The 14808-nt window shown below is 33.7% G+C and overlaps 1 protein-coding gene and 1 long non-coding RNA gene across 2 annotated transcripts; one reads left to right on the top strand and one right to left on the bottom strand.

Moving 5' to 3' along the window:
• Positions 1-753: 753 nt before the first annotated feature.
• LOC129307966 (probable protein phosphatase 2C 13) lies at positions 754-2941 on the top strand. Its single transcript, XM_054948922.1, has 2 exons — positions 754-1163; positions 1738-2941. The coding sequence occupies exon 2, from the start codon at positions 1756-1758 to the stop codon at positions 2683-2685; it is 930 nt and encodes a 309-aa protein (XP_054804897.1). The 5' UTR covers positions 754-1163; positions 1738-1755; the 3' UTR covers positions 2686-2941.
• A 5123-nt stretch (positions 2942-8064) lies between these two features.
• LOC129307869 (uncharacterized) lies at positions 8065-11095 on the bottom strand. Its single transcript, XR_008592497.1, has 2 exons — positions 10483-11095; positions 8065-10393 (listed from the first exon to the last, which is right to left on the bottom strand). It is a non-coding gene; the product is annotated as an uncharacterized LOC129307869 (long non-coding RNA).
• Positions 11096-14808: the final 3713 nt, after the last annotated feature.

Consider the following 14808-nt stretch of genomic DNA (forward strand, 5'->3'; position numbering starts at 1 on the left):
AGATTAATGATCTGGTATAATATAATATAAATATATATAAACTATAAACATTGAAAAAGGTGCTTCTTTATCGCATGGGAAAGCGACTCCTCCAACGTGCATTTCCCTCAATCACAAGCATACGAGTGGATAACAATTGAGTGATTGACCCCAAAAGCACCGTTTTAATATTTTATCCAATAGTAATTAAATTAAAGTTAATTATTTATGTTAAAAAAAGGAAAGAAATATTTGATAACAACTACTTGAAGCACACGCAAACTCAACAATCCTACTCCTTCAAGGAAAAGTTGAGTGATTCCTAACAATGATTTTGGCTTTATATGATTGTTCTGTGTCACAAGCCTTGCCACAAAACTATATTTATAAAGTCACAAAATAATATCACCAAAGAAAAGGAAAAAAAAATTATAAAAAAAGCTATTATTATTACTATTGCTATTACAGTTAAAAAGGAATAATTAATTAGCAATATTTGGGTAAATGATGATCAATGATCAAGCTTTGTTTTGTGGGTTGGGTTCGCTTGTTTTTTTTTTTTTCCGGATGGAATTTATTTTGAGATATTTTAAGATATAATTGATTGATTATGAATTAGATTATGATTTTCAGCAATTAAAAAAAAAAAAGAGAAGGAAAGCCTGGAGATATATTTATTTATTTTCAAGGGCATTTTGGCTTTTGGTTTACACAACGAGTTCCTTCATTAAATAAGCGAGTTGAAGTCAGCCTATACGTACAAGGCCCTGCGGAAGGGTGAGAGAGAGAGAGAGAGCGAGAGAGAGAGAGAGGGGCGCGGGGAAGAGAACCCTAATTCGCTCACTTATCATTTTGTTCATATCGAATCGATATCAAAATTTCACCCCAATTTTGAAGAATACGATTTCTGAATTTCACAACCTAGTTTTTGCCCCTTTCTGTTGCTGCTGTTTTTGGGAGAGATAAGCTCGGAGAATTTCGCAGAACTGCTTTTGAAGTTGATTGTGAACCAGAAGATGGTAACCAAATAAATTGTCTGTCAGCAAAGCATTCTGTGTTAGACGTGGAGTATTATCTCCGTGTAGCACAAGAACACAACGTCAAGGTGGAGGTTTCGCCGCGATCTTCTTCTGTTCCGATCTTTGGCCAAGTTCGGGTTTACTGAAACGTGCCGCTTTGAAACGGTATGTTTCTTTTCCTGGATTCGTTGTTTTCTTTGTTACTTTTAGTTTTATGTTTGAATTTCGATTCTTACCCGAATGTGCTTCCCCATCCCCTTTCTGTTTCTGGGGGGAAAAAAGTTACTTGCCGAGTTTCGAGGGTTTTTGTACCAAAAAGTCTGTAGTTACCTGGGTATTTGTCTTAGCTAAATTTTACATCTGAATTCTACGCTGAGTTTCTTGATAGATGTGGGGAAGATCTAATGCCCCCGTAGTGTTTGTTAGGATTCCATATGCTTTAGCAACTAGAGTATGCAGCTTAGAATTATAGCATATAGTTAAAATCCCCACCTGGCCAAATAAAAAAGGGAAAAAATAGTTTGAAGAAATTTGTTGAAGCAGCTTGAAATAACCGGCCAGGGTTAGTTAAAGTTCCAATCGCTTCTTGTTGGCAGGCCTTCTCTTTACGTCCAACAGCTTGAAATAACTGCCCAGTGTTTGGAGGAATTTGTTTTCTGTCAATGTGCTGATTTACGTCTTATCTATGTTTTGTCCCCTGATCTTATTACATGATCTTACCTTTTCAAATTTATTGTAGGCCGAGAGTTGTCCTGAGATGATTAGCGATCCCATTATAGAGATGTCTTCTTCATCTAAGTTCATCCCAATTGTCCGATCTGGTAGCCATGCTGATATTGGACCGCGGGGATCTATGGATGATGAACACATTCAAATAGATGATCTGGCCTCCCATCTTGGACTTGTGTTCAAGTCTCCAATACCAAGTGCATTTTATGCAGTTTTTGACGGTCATGGTGGACCTGATGCAGCCTATTTTGTTAAGAGGAATGCTATGAGACTATTTTTTGAAGATTCTAACTTGCTTCTGTCATATGATACTGATGCTTTATTTCTGAAGAAATTGGAGGATTCCCATCGGAAAGCTTTCTTACGTGCAGACCTTGCCTTGGCTAACGAAGCAACTGTTAGTAGTAACTGTGGGACAACAGCATTGACTGCGCTTATACTTGGAAGTCATTTGCTGGTTGCAAATGCTGGTGATTGTCGAGCAGTTCTTTGCAAAAGAGGAGTGGCTGTTGACATGTCTCAAGATCATAGACCTAGTTACTTACCAGAAAAGAGAAGAGTGGAAGCGTCAGGTGGCTTCATTGATGATGGCTATCTCAATGGTTATCTGTCTGTGACCAGGGCCCTTGGGGATTGGGATTTAAAACCACTTGGTTCTGCTTCACCCCTTATTGCTGATCCAGATGTTCTACAGGTTTCATTGACTGAGAATGATGAGTTTTTGATCATTGGGTGTGATGGGCTTTGGGATGTCATGTCAAGTCAGGATGCTGTTAGTTTTGTCCGCCGGAGGTTAAGAAGGCATGATGATCCACAGCAATGTGCTAGAGAGCTAGTCAAGGAAGCACTGCGCTTGAATACATCAGATAATCTCACTGTGATTGTTATATGCTTGTCCTCCATTGAAAGCATAGTTGAATCATGTCCACCTCAGAGGCGAAGATTCAGAGCTTGCTGACGTGCTGTTTCAGGGGGCTAGAGAAAAAGCAGCCAGCAGTTTTGCAGAGATAGATGACGACTATGATGGGGTTAGAACTATTTGATTAGGAGAACTTTTCTAGGTTATCTTGGTATAGATGGAAGCAATTGTAGCTAGGTGTAACCGATTGGTGATTGATCTCTGCTATGTGGATTTAATTCTTCATTGTTATTTCTGTGAATAAGAGTAAAGATTCATGCTTCTCCGGTCTTTTTTGGGCCAACTTATTTCTCCAGTCTTGTGAATACTTAGAGAGCTTTTACTTCTTAAAACCTCTTATGTTTTTAAATTTATCCAGACAAATGAGACTGAGATAGAATCTGTCATTGTGCATAAGTTATGTGAGATGTACTGCATGTTCGAAATATATTGTCAAGCAATCATGCCTGATCAGATTTGTTCCTGAAGTTAGTAATATGGGTTAAATTGGGGGCCCAACTTGCTAACATGCAGAAATGTGGCGAGTTAGGTTGGAAAAAATCAATTCATTTAAATGTGAGGTGGCTTTGGCCTTCTCCCACATAACTTTATTTTGTATCAGACTAACTTACAGGTTGGCAGGTTAATCTGTTTAATTTTTTTTTTTTAAGAAGGATAAAAGGTAAGTTGAGAAGAGAAGCTTTCGCTTGCCTAGTCAACAATCACTCTTGACTTAATTAAATTTTAAAATTAGTTTTATTGAATTATCTCAAATTCAAAGTATGTAAGCTAGTAAGTCAAAGGATCAAATTTTAAAAGAGCTGTAAAGCTAACATCAATAGAACAGGTTTTAAAATTGATTTTCAAGTTCATAAAATATGCTAAAATTTTTATATACCTCCGATGAATTGAAAGTAAATTTATAAATGAGTCGTATCATTTATTACTTATGAGTGTTGGTGTAGTTTATTATATCTTTTGCTATATTAAATAATATTATTATTAATTGTATAAAAAAGAATAATGAAATTAACAGTTGGACAAAAAATCAATGAAACTATGCAATAATAACATATTAATAAGGGACAATAATAATAAGATTTATCTGAATTATATAAATGATAATTTAATCCTTTAAAATGTTATAATATCAATAAAGTCCTTAGGGACCTCTCTTTTTTAGAAAAAAAATCATTTTATCTTTGTTGATAACTCATAATTTTTTGTTTAATTCTTGCGATTCCTTAAAAAAAAGTTATAATTCTTTAAATAAAAGTTATGAATAGAGTTTGTTATTTTGAAAACTTATTTTTCAATAATAAAAACTATACTTAATAGATTGTGATTTTTTATTTAATTTTTGCAACTCACATAACAAAAGTTGTTATTCTTTAAATAAAAATTATGATTGGGGCTTGTTTTTTAATGACAGAAATTAAACTTGACATGTGATTTCTTAGTTAATTATTACGATTTACAAAACAAAAATTATAATTTCTCAAACAAAAGTTATGATTTGGTCTTGTTATTTTTAGTAAGGGTAAAATAATTTTTTCCTAAAAAAAGTAATTGAGAAAGAAGTTCCTAGGGACTTCATTGGTATTATGATATTTTGAGAGATCAAATTATTATTTACATAATTCAAAAGAATTTTATTATCATTTTTTCTAATAATAATGTTTATATTTTTATGGTTGAAATTTTTTTTAACTTATAACATGTGTAAAAATAACTTGAAAAAAAAAACTAAAGCATATATGGAGCACCGAACATTATCTAGTTATACAATTCCATGGTTTAAAAGATATAAAATTTAATTTTTTTAACAAAATTGGATTAAATTATTATGCATGTTTTGATTATAAAATAGATATATATTGACATGACAAATTATCTCTAACTAAATTGCAGGTTATGTGATCATCACAAAATATAAAGTGTCCTAAGGAAAATTTGTTGCATGTTTTGATGACCTCTAATAGTTGCTGCTGCAAAGTCTTTTCATTTAAAATTTGTGTTGTGTTTTTTTATGATTTAGAAGCATGTTATTCAGATAATTAGTTTTTTAAGAAAAAAATGATTTTTACTATAAAAAAATAATAAAAAGAGATAAATTTATAATTTTTAAAATTAAAAAAATTATAGAAAAATTGTTTTACTGGCAGGCTGGCATTACAATTTATATGAGTTGGTAAAAATAGAACCCATCAAGATGTGAGGTTATGCCAACTCATCTTGTCAAGCTCACAATCTACCGTGAGCCAACTTGCAACTTACAGGTTAACTCATATTACTTACACTGTTCATTCCATGTTACAAGTGATCAAGTTTGGACAAGAATTAGACACGGCCAGTTAAGAATTGACGGAGATGAAGATGATGCATCTATCGGCCAGTATTGTTATTTGAGGAAGTTGAATGGGAGGCAATGCTTCCTGTTCTTTTTTTCTTTTTGGCCAAGAATGCTTCTTGTTCACTCAGACATCTCCAATCATTAAAGGCTACCTTAAAGTATCTATATTACTTTAATAGATAAATTAATAAGTGAAGTAAGACAATAAATAATTAAAATAAAAAAATTGTGATGTTAATTTAAATGAGAGATAATTTTATTATTTTTTAAAAAAATTTAATATCAAATTAATATTCTTAAACTACAGTGTAATTTTAAAAATTTAAAGATTTTAAATTTAAATAAATGTAATTAAGAGATCTCTATTAAAATTTTTCGATAAGACAAAGGAATCTAATTATCTCATTACAGGCTTGCACCAAATGCGTGTTGGTTGTTGTGTCAAACCAACTCCCTCCAGGGCCGTACCCACATCGAACGTTGAGGGGGTAATTACCCCCAATTAAAAACCAAAAGTTACATTTGATTTTCAGTTAAAATTACATTTGCCCCTCTAAAATTACAATTATCCCCTTAAAAATTCAATTATCTTACTCTCTTTAAAATTATCAAATATACATACTTAAAAATATTCTTTACTCTTATATTTATTATAAAAATAAATTTATGAAACTAATATATATTTTTAAACTTTTCATATAATTTATTTATATATTACTTTAATTAATATTTAGAATTATATTTTCTTTAAAAATGTCAAAATTTACACTTAGCTTAAATATTGCCTCCTCTGATTTTTCTGAATCCGTCACGGACTCCCCAGACATTACAAAGATAAAATATATCATCTAAAAGTTGACCTAAAACCAAATTGGCTGGATTGAAATCCAAAAAAGGCCTTGGTCGAAATAAAAGAAAAATCAGGGGTCGAAAAAGGAAGCCCACCAAAAACCAATAAAACAAACAATTTTCCATCCACAAAAGAAAGAACCAATTCTACCAAAAGAGATTAAAAAAAAAAAAAAACAAAGAGATTCATATCCAATTAGCAAAATAATAAGCCGAAGTGGATAAGCATTAAGCAATGAAGAATGGCGGCAGTAGAAGTCCTATAAACACATTGAACCCTCACTTTTCTATATTCTCAATTTAACCCCTTCAATATTTTATTTCTTTAAGAAAGCCCCAAGGAAGCATAGGTCTCTTCCGTCACTTATCCTAAAATGTCTTGTCTATCTCCACTTTAAATTAGATCCATTATAAAAACTAATTGCTCAAAAGAAATCCAATGAAACCTGCTAATTTAAAATTTTATCCCTAACCAAAAAAAAAAAAAAGGAAACACATGTGCCAATGTACATACACAACTATGTTTACATTGAGTTCACACTTAAGACATTTTCTCAACAAAAAAAAAAAAAGATGGCATTATTGCTAGAACAACTAACCGCTAACAATGAAATCGAAAGCACTAACATGAATATCCAGGTGGCCTTATACACGTAATTACAAAACTACCCTTATAGAAAGTGCAACATATGAACATGTTTTCTTAATTTTTTACATTGTAGTGATGCATATTAGCCTATTACGGTGCTTTTTAGAGGTCATGCTCATGCCTAACAACCGACAAGAAATGAACAAAAATTTATAAATATCAACATTCAAATGTTCATATTTCTTTTTATTTTTAAAAAATAAGAATAAATTAGTTTTCTTCCTTTATTTTTTCATTCCTCCCAGAATGATCATGATTATTGAATGCACATATGACTTGTCTAAATTTAAAATCATACAAAACTACCGAAATGGTTAAGTAGAGGTGGCTAGATTTTATTTTGTTTGAATTGGATGTTCAAAACTTGAAACGGAAAAAATTATATTAGAAAAAGTGAAAAACTATCCAATTAGGCAAATATCTATATATTTCAAGACAAACCCACTTTTATGCAACTTTTCATATATACTCATGCCCTCCTAGTTTATAAGATAGTTTTAGACAAAATTATATATATATATATATATATATCAATAAAACTATTAAATACAATTTACAATTTAATTTTTTTAAAATAAAGTATAAGTTTCTAAAGATATCCTTGACTCAATAATTTTAAAGAGAGGAAGGGAATATAATAAGGAGGGAAGGATAATGTTAAAAAAACTGTATTTTATAAAAAAAGTTAAATGGTAAAAACATCTATAAATTTTTTCTTCAAAGGCATCAATATCATTAAGTAAAGAAAGATGCAAAATACTTATAATTCTGATTTAACAGGTGCAATAGTCCCCAAATCGTTAAAGAAGCTAAATTTCCATTACATCCTTCCACCATCATTGCCACATGTCACCAGATGTTGCCTTGAAGAAGCAATGCTAGAAGATATGCATCTGAAAAAGTGAAACAACCTTTAAATACCAATCAAGATCATAGAGCCGGGACATGACAAGGGAAAGAGAAAAGATTTGGGATGGAATGAACAGGGTTGTGAAATCTCAAACTTGAAAAATGTGAGTTTGGAGAGAGGCCTAGACTTTGAGAGGCAAGGGAAAAGTAGACAAAGCTCGAAAACAATGAAGCTTGAGCGGATGTCGAAGCTAGAGTGGAGATGGAGACTAGACAGGAGACGTCAAAGCTTGCAAGCAAGTGTGGGTGAAGACTTGCAGCGGCCAAATTGAAAGAAGAGAAGGAGAGAAAGAGATTGAGGTAAAATTAAAAACTGAAATAGAAAAGTGAAATATGAGATTTGAGCCTAAAACGAAAACAAATTCAGAACATTTAATCAGACTTGCAAGGTGATTACCCACCGGAAAATGAATACAGATGAGTAGATGCTTTATCGTTATCCTCGAAGGATCAATACTGGATGGATTCCACAATGGCTAGAACTTTCTCTAATACACAGAGCAGACTCGCACACATAGAAGGAGGCTACTCGGTTTCACAACCATAGCTCCTTCAAGGGTTAGATTACTTTCACTGTTATTGGATCCCTCAAATAAAAATTGGTTATCTTGTCGAGCCTTAGATGCAACTAGAAGAAAATGAAAGAGAAGGCGAAGGAGGAAACTGTCATGAACTCAAGTTAAATGGGAAAAAACAAGTATTATTAAATTTAGTATAGTAGCTACTGATAAGGCCAAGGCATTACAAAAGCACTAAGAAGCAATTACAAAAAGGGAAATACAGAGAAGAAGGTCCAGAAAAGGAAGAAAGCAAATAGAGAGAAAGGTTTGCAAAACAATCCACACCACATAGCTTCGTCCTCTTCCTTTTTATAGCTAAAGAGTTGCTCACACCATTCACACATTTCTTCTTTCACCCAATCTTTTCTTCTAACAAACTTTGCCACATCATCACTTAATATGTTCACACTCCATATCGTGACATTACTCCCCCCAGGGACTTTGACCTTGTCCTCAAGGTCAAAAGGTAGAGAAGAAGCATATAAACCAAGCAAAGTGTACCTTGTAGGCAGATCCAAACCATTCCAAGACGTTAAAATATAAGAGACTGAAAAATCTTGGAGTTGAATGCATAAGTTCTTTGCATCCTTGTCAAGTCCAATAGGAAAAATGACCATCAACTTTCTTGGAAGAGAGGGTACCCATTAGTATTTTCATCTTTAAGTGTGTTCCACTCTAACCTAGAGCATAGATAAGGGAGAGTAGCACCTAGAAAGCGTTTAAGCCTAAAAATCCAATCAACTAGGATGAATGTGTGACCCATGTCAAACACTCGTGAGAATTTAGAGATATCAAGGGAGTTTGTGTACAGAATGACCCAATCATAATGAACAACACAAGTATAAGTGGCATAAAGATGACTAGTTTAGTTTGATGAATCAACATAAAGATGACTTATAGCACCAGATTCCATCAACATGTCGAAAATAGATGTAATTCTAAGGTCAAAAACCAATAATAAGAAACATAAAAGTAACATTGAAGCAACTTCTCCCCAAGATAAAATGTTACCAAGGCCCACATTGCATATGAACTTGAGCTTAAATGGTGCATGAAAATGACAAATTTTACTAGATGATACAGCATAAGGATGGCTTACAATTCCTAGTTCCATTAACATGTAGAAATTGGCTGGGACATGAAACCCCCAAGAAGGTATCATATTGCTGAGCTTAGTCAAAGCTCATACTAAGAGTAACGTGTAAAAATGAGCTGAAGGAAGAACCGAGACTATTAAATACAAATGCCCAACTCTCTCGGTAATTCCGGGATCAAAAATCCATGTAGAAAATAGAAGTATTTTTGAAGCAACTTCTGGCCAAGAATCAAGATAAAAGGGTACCAAGATCTGTGTTGCACATGTACTTGAGTTTAAATGGAAGTAACACAAACGCCATTTCAACCATCAAAATCAAGTGAAAAAACCCATGATAACATATTTGCAATGGTATAATTGCCGAAAAAACAATAGAGTAATAAGGATGCTTGGAGCGAGAACTAGCATGACATCTAAATCAATAATCCACTGCCAACATTGAAATTCAACTCTAGAAAAATGGAATAGAATAAAAGCCATATCCACAAAACAATAAAATTTGGCAATGCCACGGAGAGATCTTTTGTGCACAATCATCACTGTTATGAGATTGATGAAGCTATCAAAATGTATTTTTGTACCATTTCCAGAATAAGTCCCATACTCAAAAATTAATGAATTGCACAAAATGCAATATGGTTTAGCAATCCCAATAAAATTGCAACAGTGAAGGTTAATAGTAGGACTAGGATCAAATATTAGATTAACAATCAGACAAGTGAAAAACCATCGTCGTTTAATAAGAAACCTACTAAAAACAATCCCATACCATGAGAAATCTCCAGAATCATGATACTTAACCATAATGCCGGTAGACTACATCTCATTAGAAGAGGAAGAGAAATGTATATACTGGGATGATGGGATCGAATATAATAAAATGGATCAAGTGGTGAATAATCCTTTGATCATGCAACGAAGCTTGAAGAAGAAAGACATGGTCAGGGACATCACTGCGATCAAAACTGACTTCATTGTGAGCAAAAGTCTGAAGGTTTTCCTTCCATGGAGGAAAATAACTGGCAGAGACATCTCTATCAAGAATGAAAGAGAATTGTGATAGAACTAGAAACATTAGTGTAACTAAGATACGCACCTAAAGGAAGCTTCAGATAAATCGTCACTCGTGAGAACAACGACCTGATGACCACCAAACCCCCTTAGCTTGTTAACATCTCGGCGGCGAACTCCTTCTAGCATATCAAAATCATTTGCGGGTCCGAGCAGGTGCAATAGGTCAATAGAGGCCCTAATTGTGCTGGGATTACTTCGGCCCAAAATGAAATGGTGGTGTCAATTGGAAGAGGCAACATGGAGGCGTCGGAGGCCCATCCTTCTGCTTAATGGTTGCTCTTCAAAATTCATCAATCTTAGGTGCTACAACAGAGCTTATGATAGCAAAATTAATAGATTGTGCGATAGTATAATCACCAACGGTTACCTCAAGGGTGGAATCAGTCGTCACTTTGTTCAAAGAGTGGTTGCATCTAAATATTTGTGGGTAAAGGAACTTAAATCTCAATGAAATACCAAGGAAAGGGCTGAACTACGAAGCTTGAAGTCTAAGGAGATGGACATTTAACAGCTAATCCTAGATGATTCATCATCTCTGTAAGTCTAACCTCAATACAGTCGAGTCTAGAAGATTCATACTGATTCCTTGCTGCAATTATATCCCCTAGCCGGTCGAGACGAGGAAGATCAATTTGATGTCGACCTTGCTCTATGGAAGTCAGAGGTCTTGTTTCCTCATTGGACTTGAGGATGGTGCTCGATTTAGAACTCAATTGATTCCATTCTGGTAATCATATGATTCCTACTTGCCTTCATATGAGAAGAGCATTGTTTTATTGTAGTAGTCAATTCTTTAATTGCAACTTGGATCGCCCAGTTCATCTTCAACAAAATCGTCACCCATTGCGGAAGGAGAGTCTCTCAATGAAAGCACCTTTGTCACAAACTCAAGTTAAATGGGGCAACACAAGTATTATTAAATTCAGTATGGTAACTACTAATAAGGCCAAGGCATTATAGAAGCATTAAGAAGCAATACAGAAAAGGGGAAATATAAAAGAAAGGGCAGAAAAGGAAAAAAAGCAAACAGAGAGAAAGGTTCGCAAAATAATCCAACCACATAGCTTCGTCCTCTTCCTTTTCATAGTTAAAGAGTTGCTCACACCATTCACACATTTCTTCTCTCACCCAATAATTTCTTCTAACAAACTTTGTCACATAATCACTTAATATGTCCACAATCCATATCGTGATAGAAACCAAGTGTCAATGATGATGATGAAGCCATCAAGTTTTAGATGCTTGTGAGGAGACTCATTAAGGAGAAGGAGCACTATTTTGAATACCCGTGAGATAAGCTTTTTGACTTAGCAAAATAAATGCCAACAAGGAGTCCATGTTGGCAAAATTAGTCAACTATTAACTTACATGTCCAGTTTGATAGTCAACATTGAGCTCCTTAATTATTTGAGGATAGGCCCATTAAATCAATGTTATGGGTACTTTTGCACCCTTCTTCATTTAATAATGTTGGCTATCCTTAGAGGACAAGTTTATGAATATTTTTGCTCTTTAATCCTTAATAGAATCTTATTTTTATTAAATTGTCTTATATTTTAGGACATTAAATCATCTTCAAAGTAATTTTATAAATTGGGATGGTGTGAGTTATTATTAAAACAAATGAGCAATATTATTATAACTTTTAAGATTATACTTTAGAAATTATTAACTTTTAGATATTGAATATAAAAAATTCTTTTTTTAAAAAAGACAATTTATTTAAACCATTAAAAGGTCTATACAAACAAGAGGGCCCATCAAAAAGATCAATTAGACCCAACTACAACAAAGACATAATATAATAGAAACATTAAAAAAACAGGCCCTCAACAACTTGATTCAACATGGATACACCAACATGTAAAGCCATATTGCCATTAAGATGAAATAGGAGATCAACCACCTTGAATGCATCAAATGCAAGGATAGGTCAACGCCATCTCTAAAGGGAAGGGTACCAAAAAGGTACAAACTAGAGAATGGTTTGTTCTCGAATAGAAGGCTTAAAAGCCAAATACCAGTAGTGAGCATATGACATCCCAAAGAAGTCATTGGTCTACACATTTATGACATCAGTTGAAAACAACACCAAGGACCTTGAACAATAAACTTGCAAGAAACAAAGAACAACAGCAAGCTTGAGTAGCCTGATCAAAAAGCAAGGGTTGTGATACTACCTGTTTCACAACCCCTTGACAACTAAGATGCTAAGGTGCTGCATGGCTGACAAGCTTACAAAACCCAGCTCTAGCCCTAAATTTGAAACATCTAGAAGATTCATATCATCACTCTACTCCATCTTACGCTTATGATTAGCTCCAACGAGACTAGGCCTAACAGTAGATGATAAGGATCCCGTAGAAACAAACCCACTAGCAAAAGCACCATTCTTTTTTTGAGACAAATAAAAAAGTTTAAGGAAAGTAGGAATGTCTATGGCACAAGTCCTATACACTTGAGTAGTAGAGAAACCAACACAATGCAACTTATGTTAACATCTCAGCACCAAAGAAGACCATAAACAATAAAATAGAGGAAAAACCACAATGACAACACCTGAACACTCAGAAGAACCTAATTGCATTGTAAAAGAATGAGCCTTCTTAAGATGTTTAGTAGACCGATACATTGTATCAAAGCCAAATGATAACTCCAAATAATCACAGCTCTTCCTTTTAATGGTGGCAACACAGGGACTCACCAGCAAATATAGGTCACACATATCAACACGTAATAGAAGCTTTTATGGTAGATGATTATAAACAAGAATTATGTGATAGACCCGATAAATTGAGTTTACAAGTAAGCATAATGCTAATACTACCCTACTTCTTATAACTGGGCCAATAAAAGTCACCATAACGACTTGAAGCGACCTAAGAAAGAAGCTCGGACCCAAAAACAATGTAACCAACTTCATGCAACAATGTAAAGAATGGTTGACATGCAAACAAGAAGAACAGAGACAACCAACATGCTCAAGGAAAATCGACACACGAATAGGAAGACCATTATGAGTAAACATAACAAGTGAAAGAGGTAATGTAATAGCCCTCTAGGTCACCCTACCTTCCCGAGGTCTTTTCCCAGCGCTGGACACTCTCCCTCCGGCCCCACAACAAGACAACCCCACCCCTTTCGGTGAGCATCAGGAGACAAAGGCTTCCCCGCAGTAGTGTGCAGGATTATTCCCCTTGTGGAGAGCCTCCCCAGGTTCGATCCTCCAACCTCTCCTACATAACAAAGTTGAGACTGAACCTGATACCATTGAACCACTCCTGATGCTCACCGAAAGGGGTGGGGTCGTCCTGTTGTAAGGCCTGGTGGGAGAGTATCCAGCACTGGGAAAAGACCTCGGGAAGGCGGGGTGACTCAGAGGGCTGTTACATTAAAAGGCATGTAGAAAATTTAAGATTTGGAAGAGGGATAATTTATGTTGAATAAATATGATTTTTGAGGTTGTTAGTAGTATAATAAATGTTCTAGAGTACAAATTTGTTGATGATCTTTGAATTTGTGGCTTATAGATCAAATTCTAAACTAAATTTGAAAATATATGTTGATTTATTGAGGTTTAGATGATTATTTGGGATGAGAAATGAATTATTATAGCTATAGGATTATAATTTTAAGCTAGAGACTCAATTTTTAATTTTTGGATATTTTAGGTGCGAATTTATAAAATAAAAAGAAAATTTTGATAATAGAAATTAGTTTAAAATTTAATTTTTAGATTATTAATGTTTATTGATGAGTAAAAAAGGAGTTAAAAATTTTACTTAATACTATTAACTCTAAATTTGTATTAAGATTGAGATTAGAAATTATGTTATATTTTTTTAATTCTATTATTAGAATTATTTTATTAGTTTCAATAATTGAAACTAATATTTATAAATAATATGTTATTTGTAGATTGTGTTATTGGTGAAGATTGTGGTGGGAGAGAAATTGTAATTTATTGAAAAAGTCACAAGGTAACCATGCTTTTAATTTGTGATTAGTGTTACTTCATGTTAATGGGTGATTATTGAGAAAATTATAAATTTTGTAATATCGTATAATTGTGTAATATTATTATGAATTTGTTTGATTATTATGGGAGGTGTTGGGAGACTTGCTATTGTTGTTGTATTTATGTGCCACGTGGTACGTCCCTATTGGAGCTCAATAGGTGGCTTGTAAGGGCTCGGGCTAATCTACCTTTGGTCGGGTAATTTAGCACCGAGTGAGGGTTACGGCTCGAGGTTAATGGAGGGATATAAGGATGGTTGTTTGTGTATATTATAATATTTCTTATATTTTATTAGAATTATATTATTTTTGATTTCCACTTAGTAAGCACACACTTAACTATTTGTACAAACTATCATAAATTGGCTTTGGTTACTGGGACTTTTGAGTCTTATTATGTGGTTAACAATTTTCAGAAGAAGAGTCACGAGTGACACGTGGAGGAGTTCCAGAGACTTAGTAGCATAGATCCACTGTCTCTTTTAGGTATTTGATTTATGATTTATAATGTGTTATATTGCCAATATTAGGGCTTTTTATTTATTAACAATTATATATAAATGTAATCATGTCTTTCAAACTATTTCTATTTTTTGGTACAATTTAGATGACTGTAATTTTAATATTTGATTTACTTTAGATTGGTTAAAATGGCATGATTATGAGGCCAAATAAC

The sequence above is a fragment of the Prosopis cineraria genome, unplaced genomic scaffold (genome assembly GCF_029017545.1).
Source record: "Prosopis cineraria cultivar Desert tree isolate PC_DT_omini unplaced genomic scaffold, ASM2901754v1 PC4, whole genome shotgun sequence".
NCBI lineage: Eukaryota > Viridiplantae > Streptophyta > Magnoliopsida > Fabales > Fabaceae > Prosopis > Prosopis cineraria.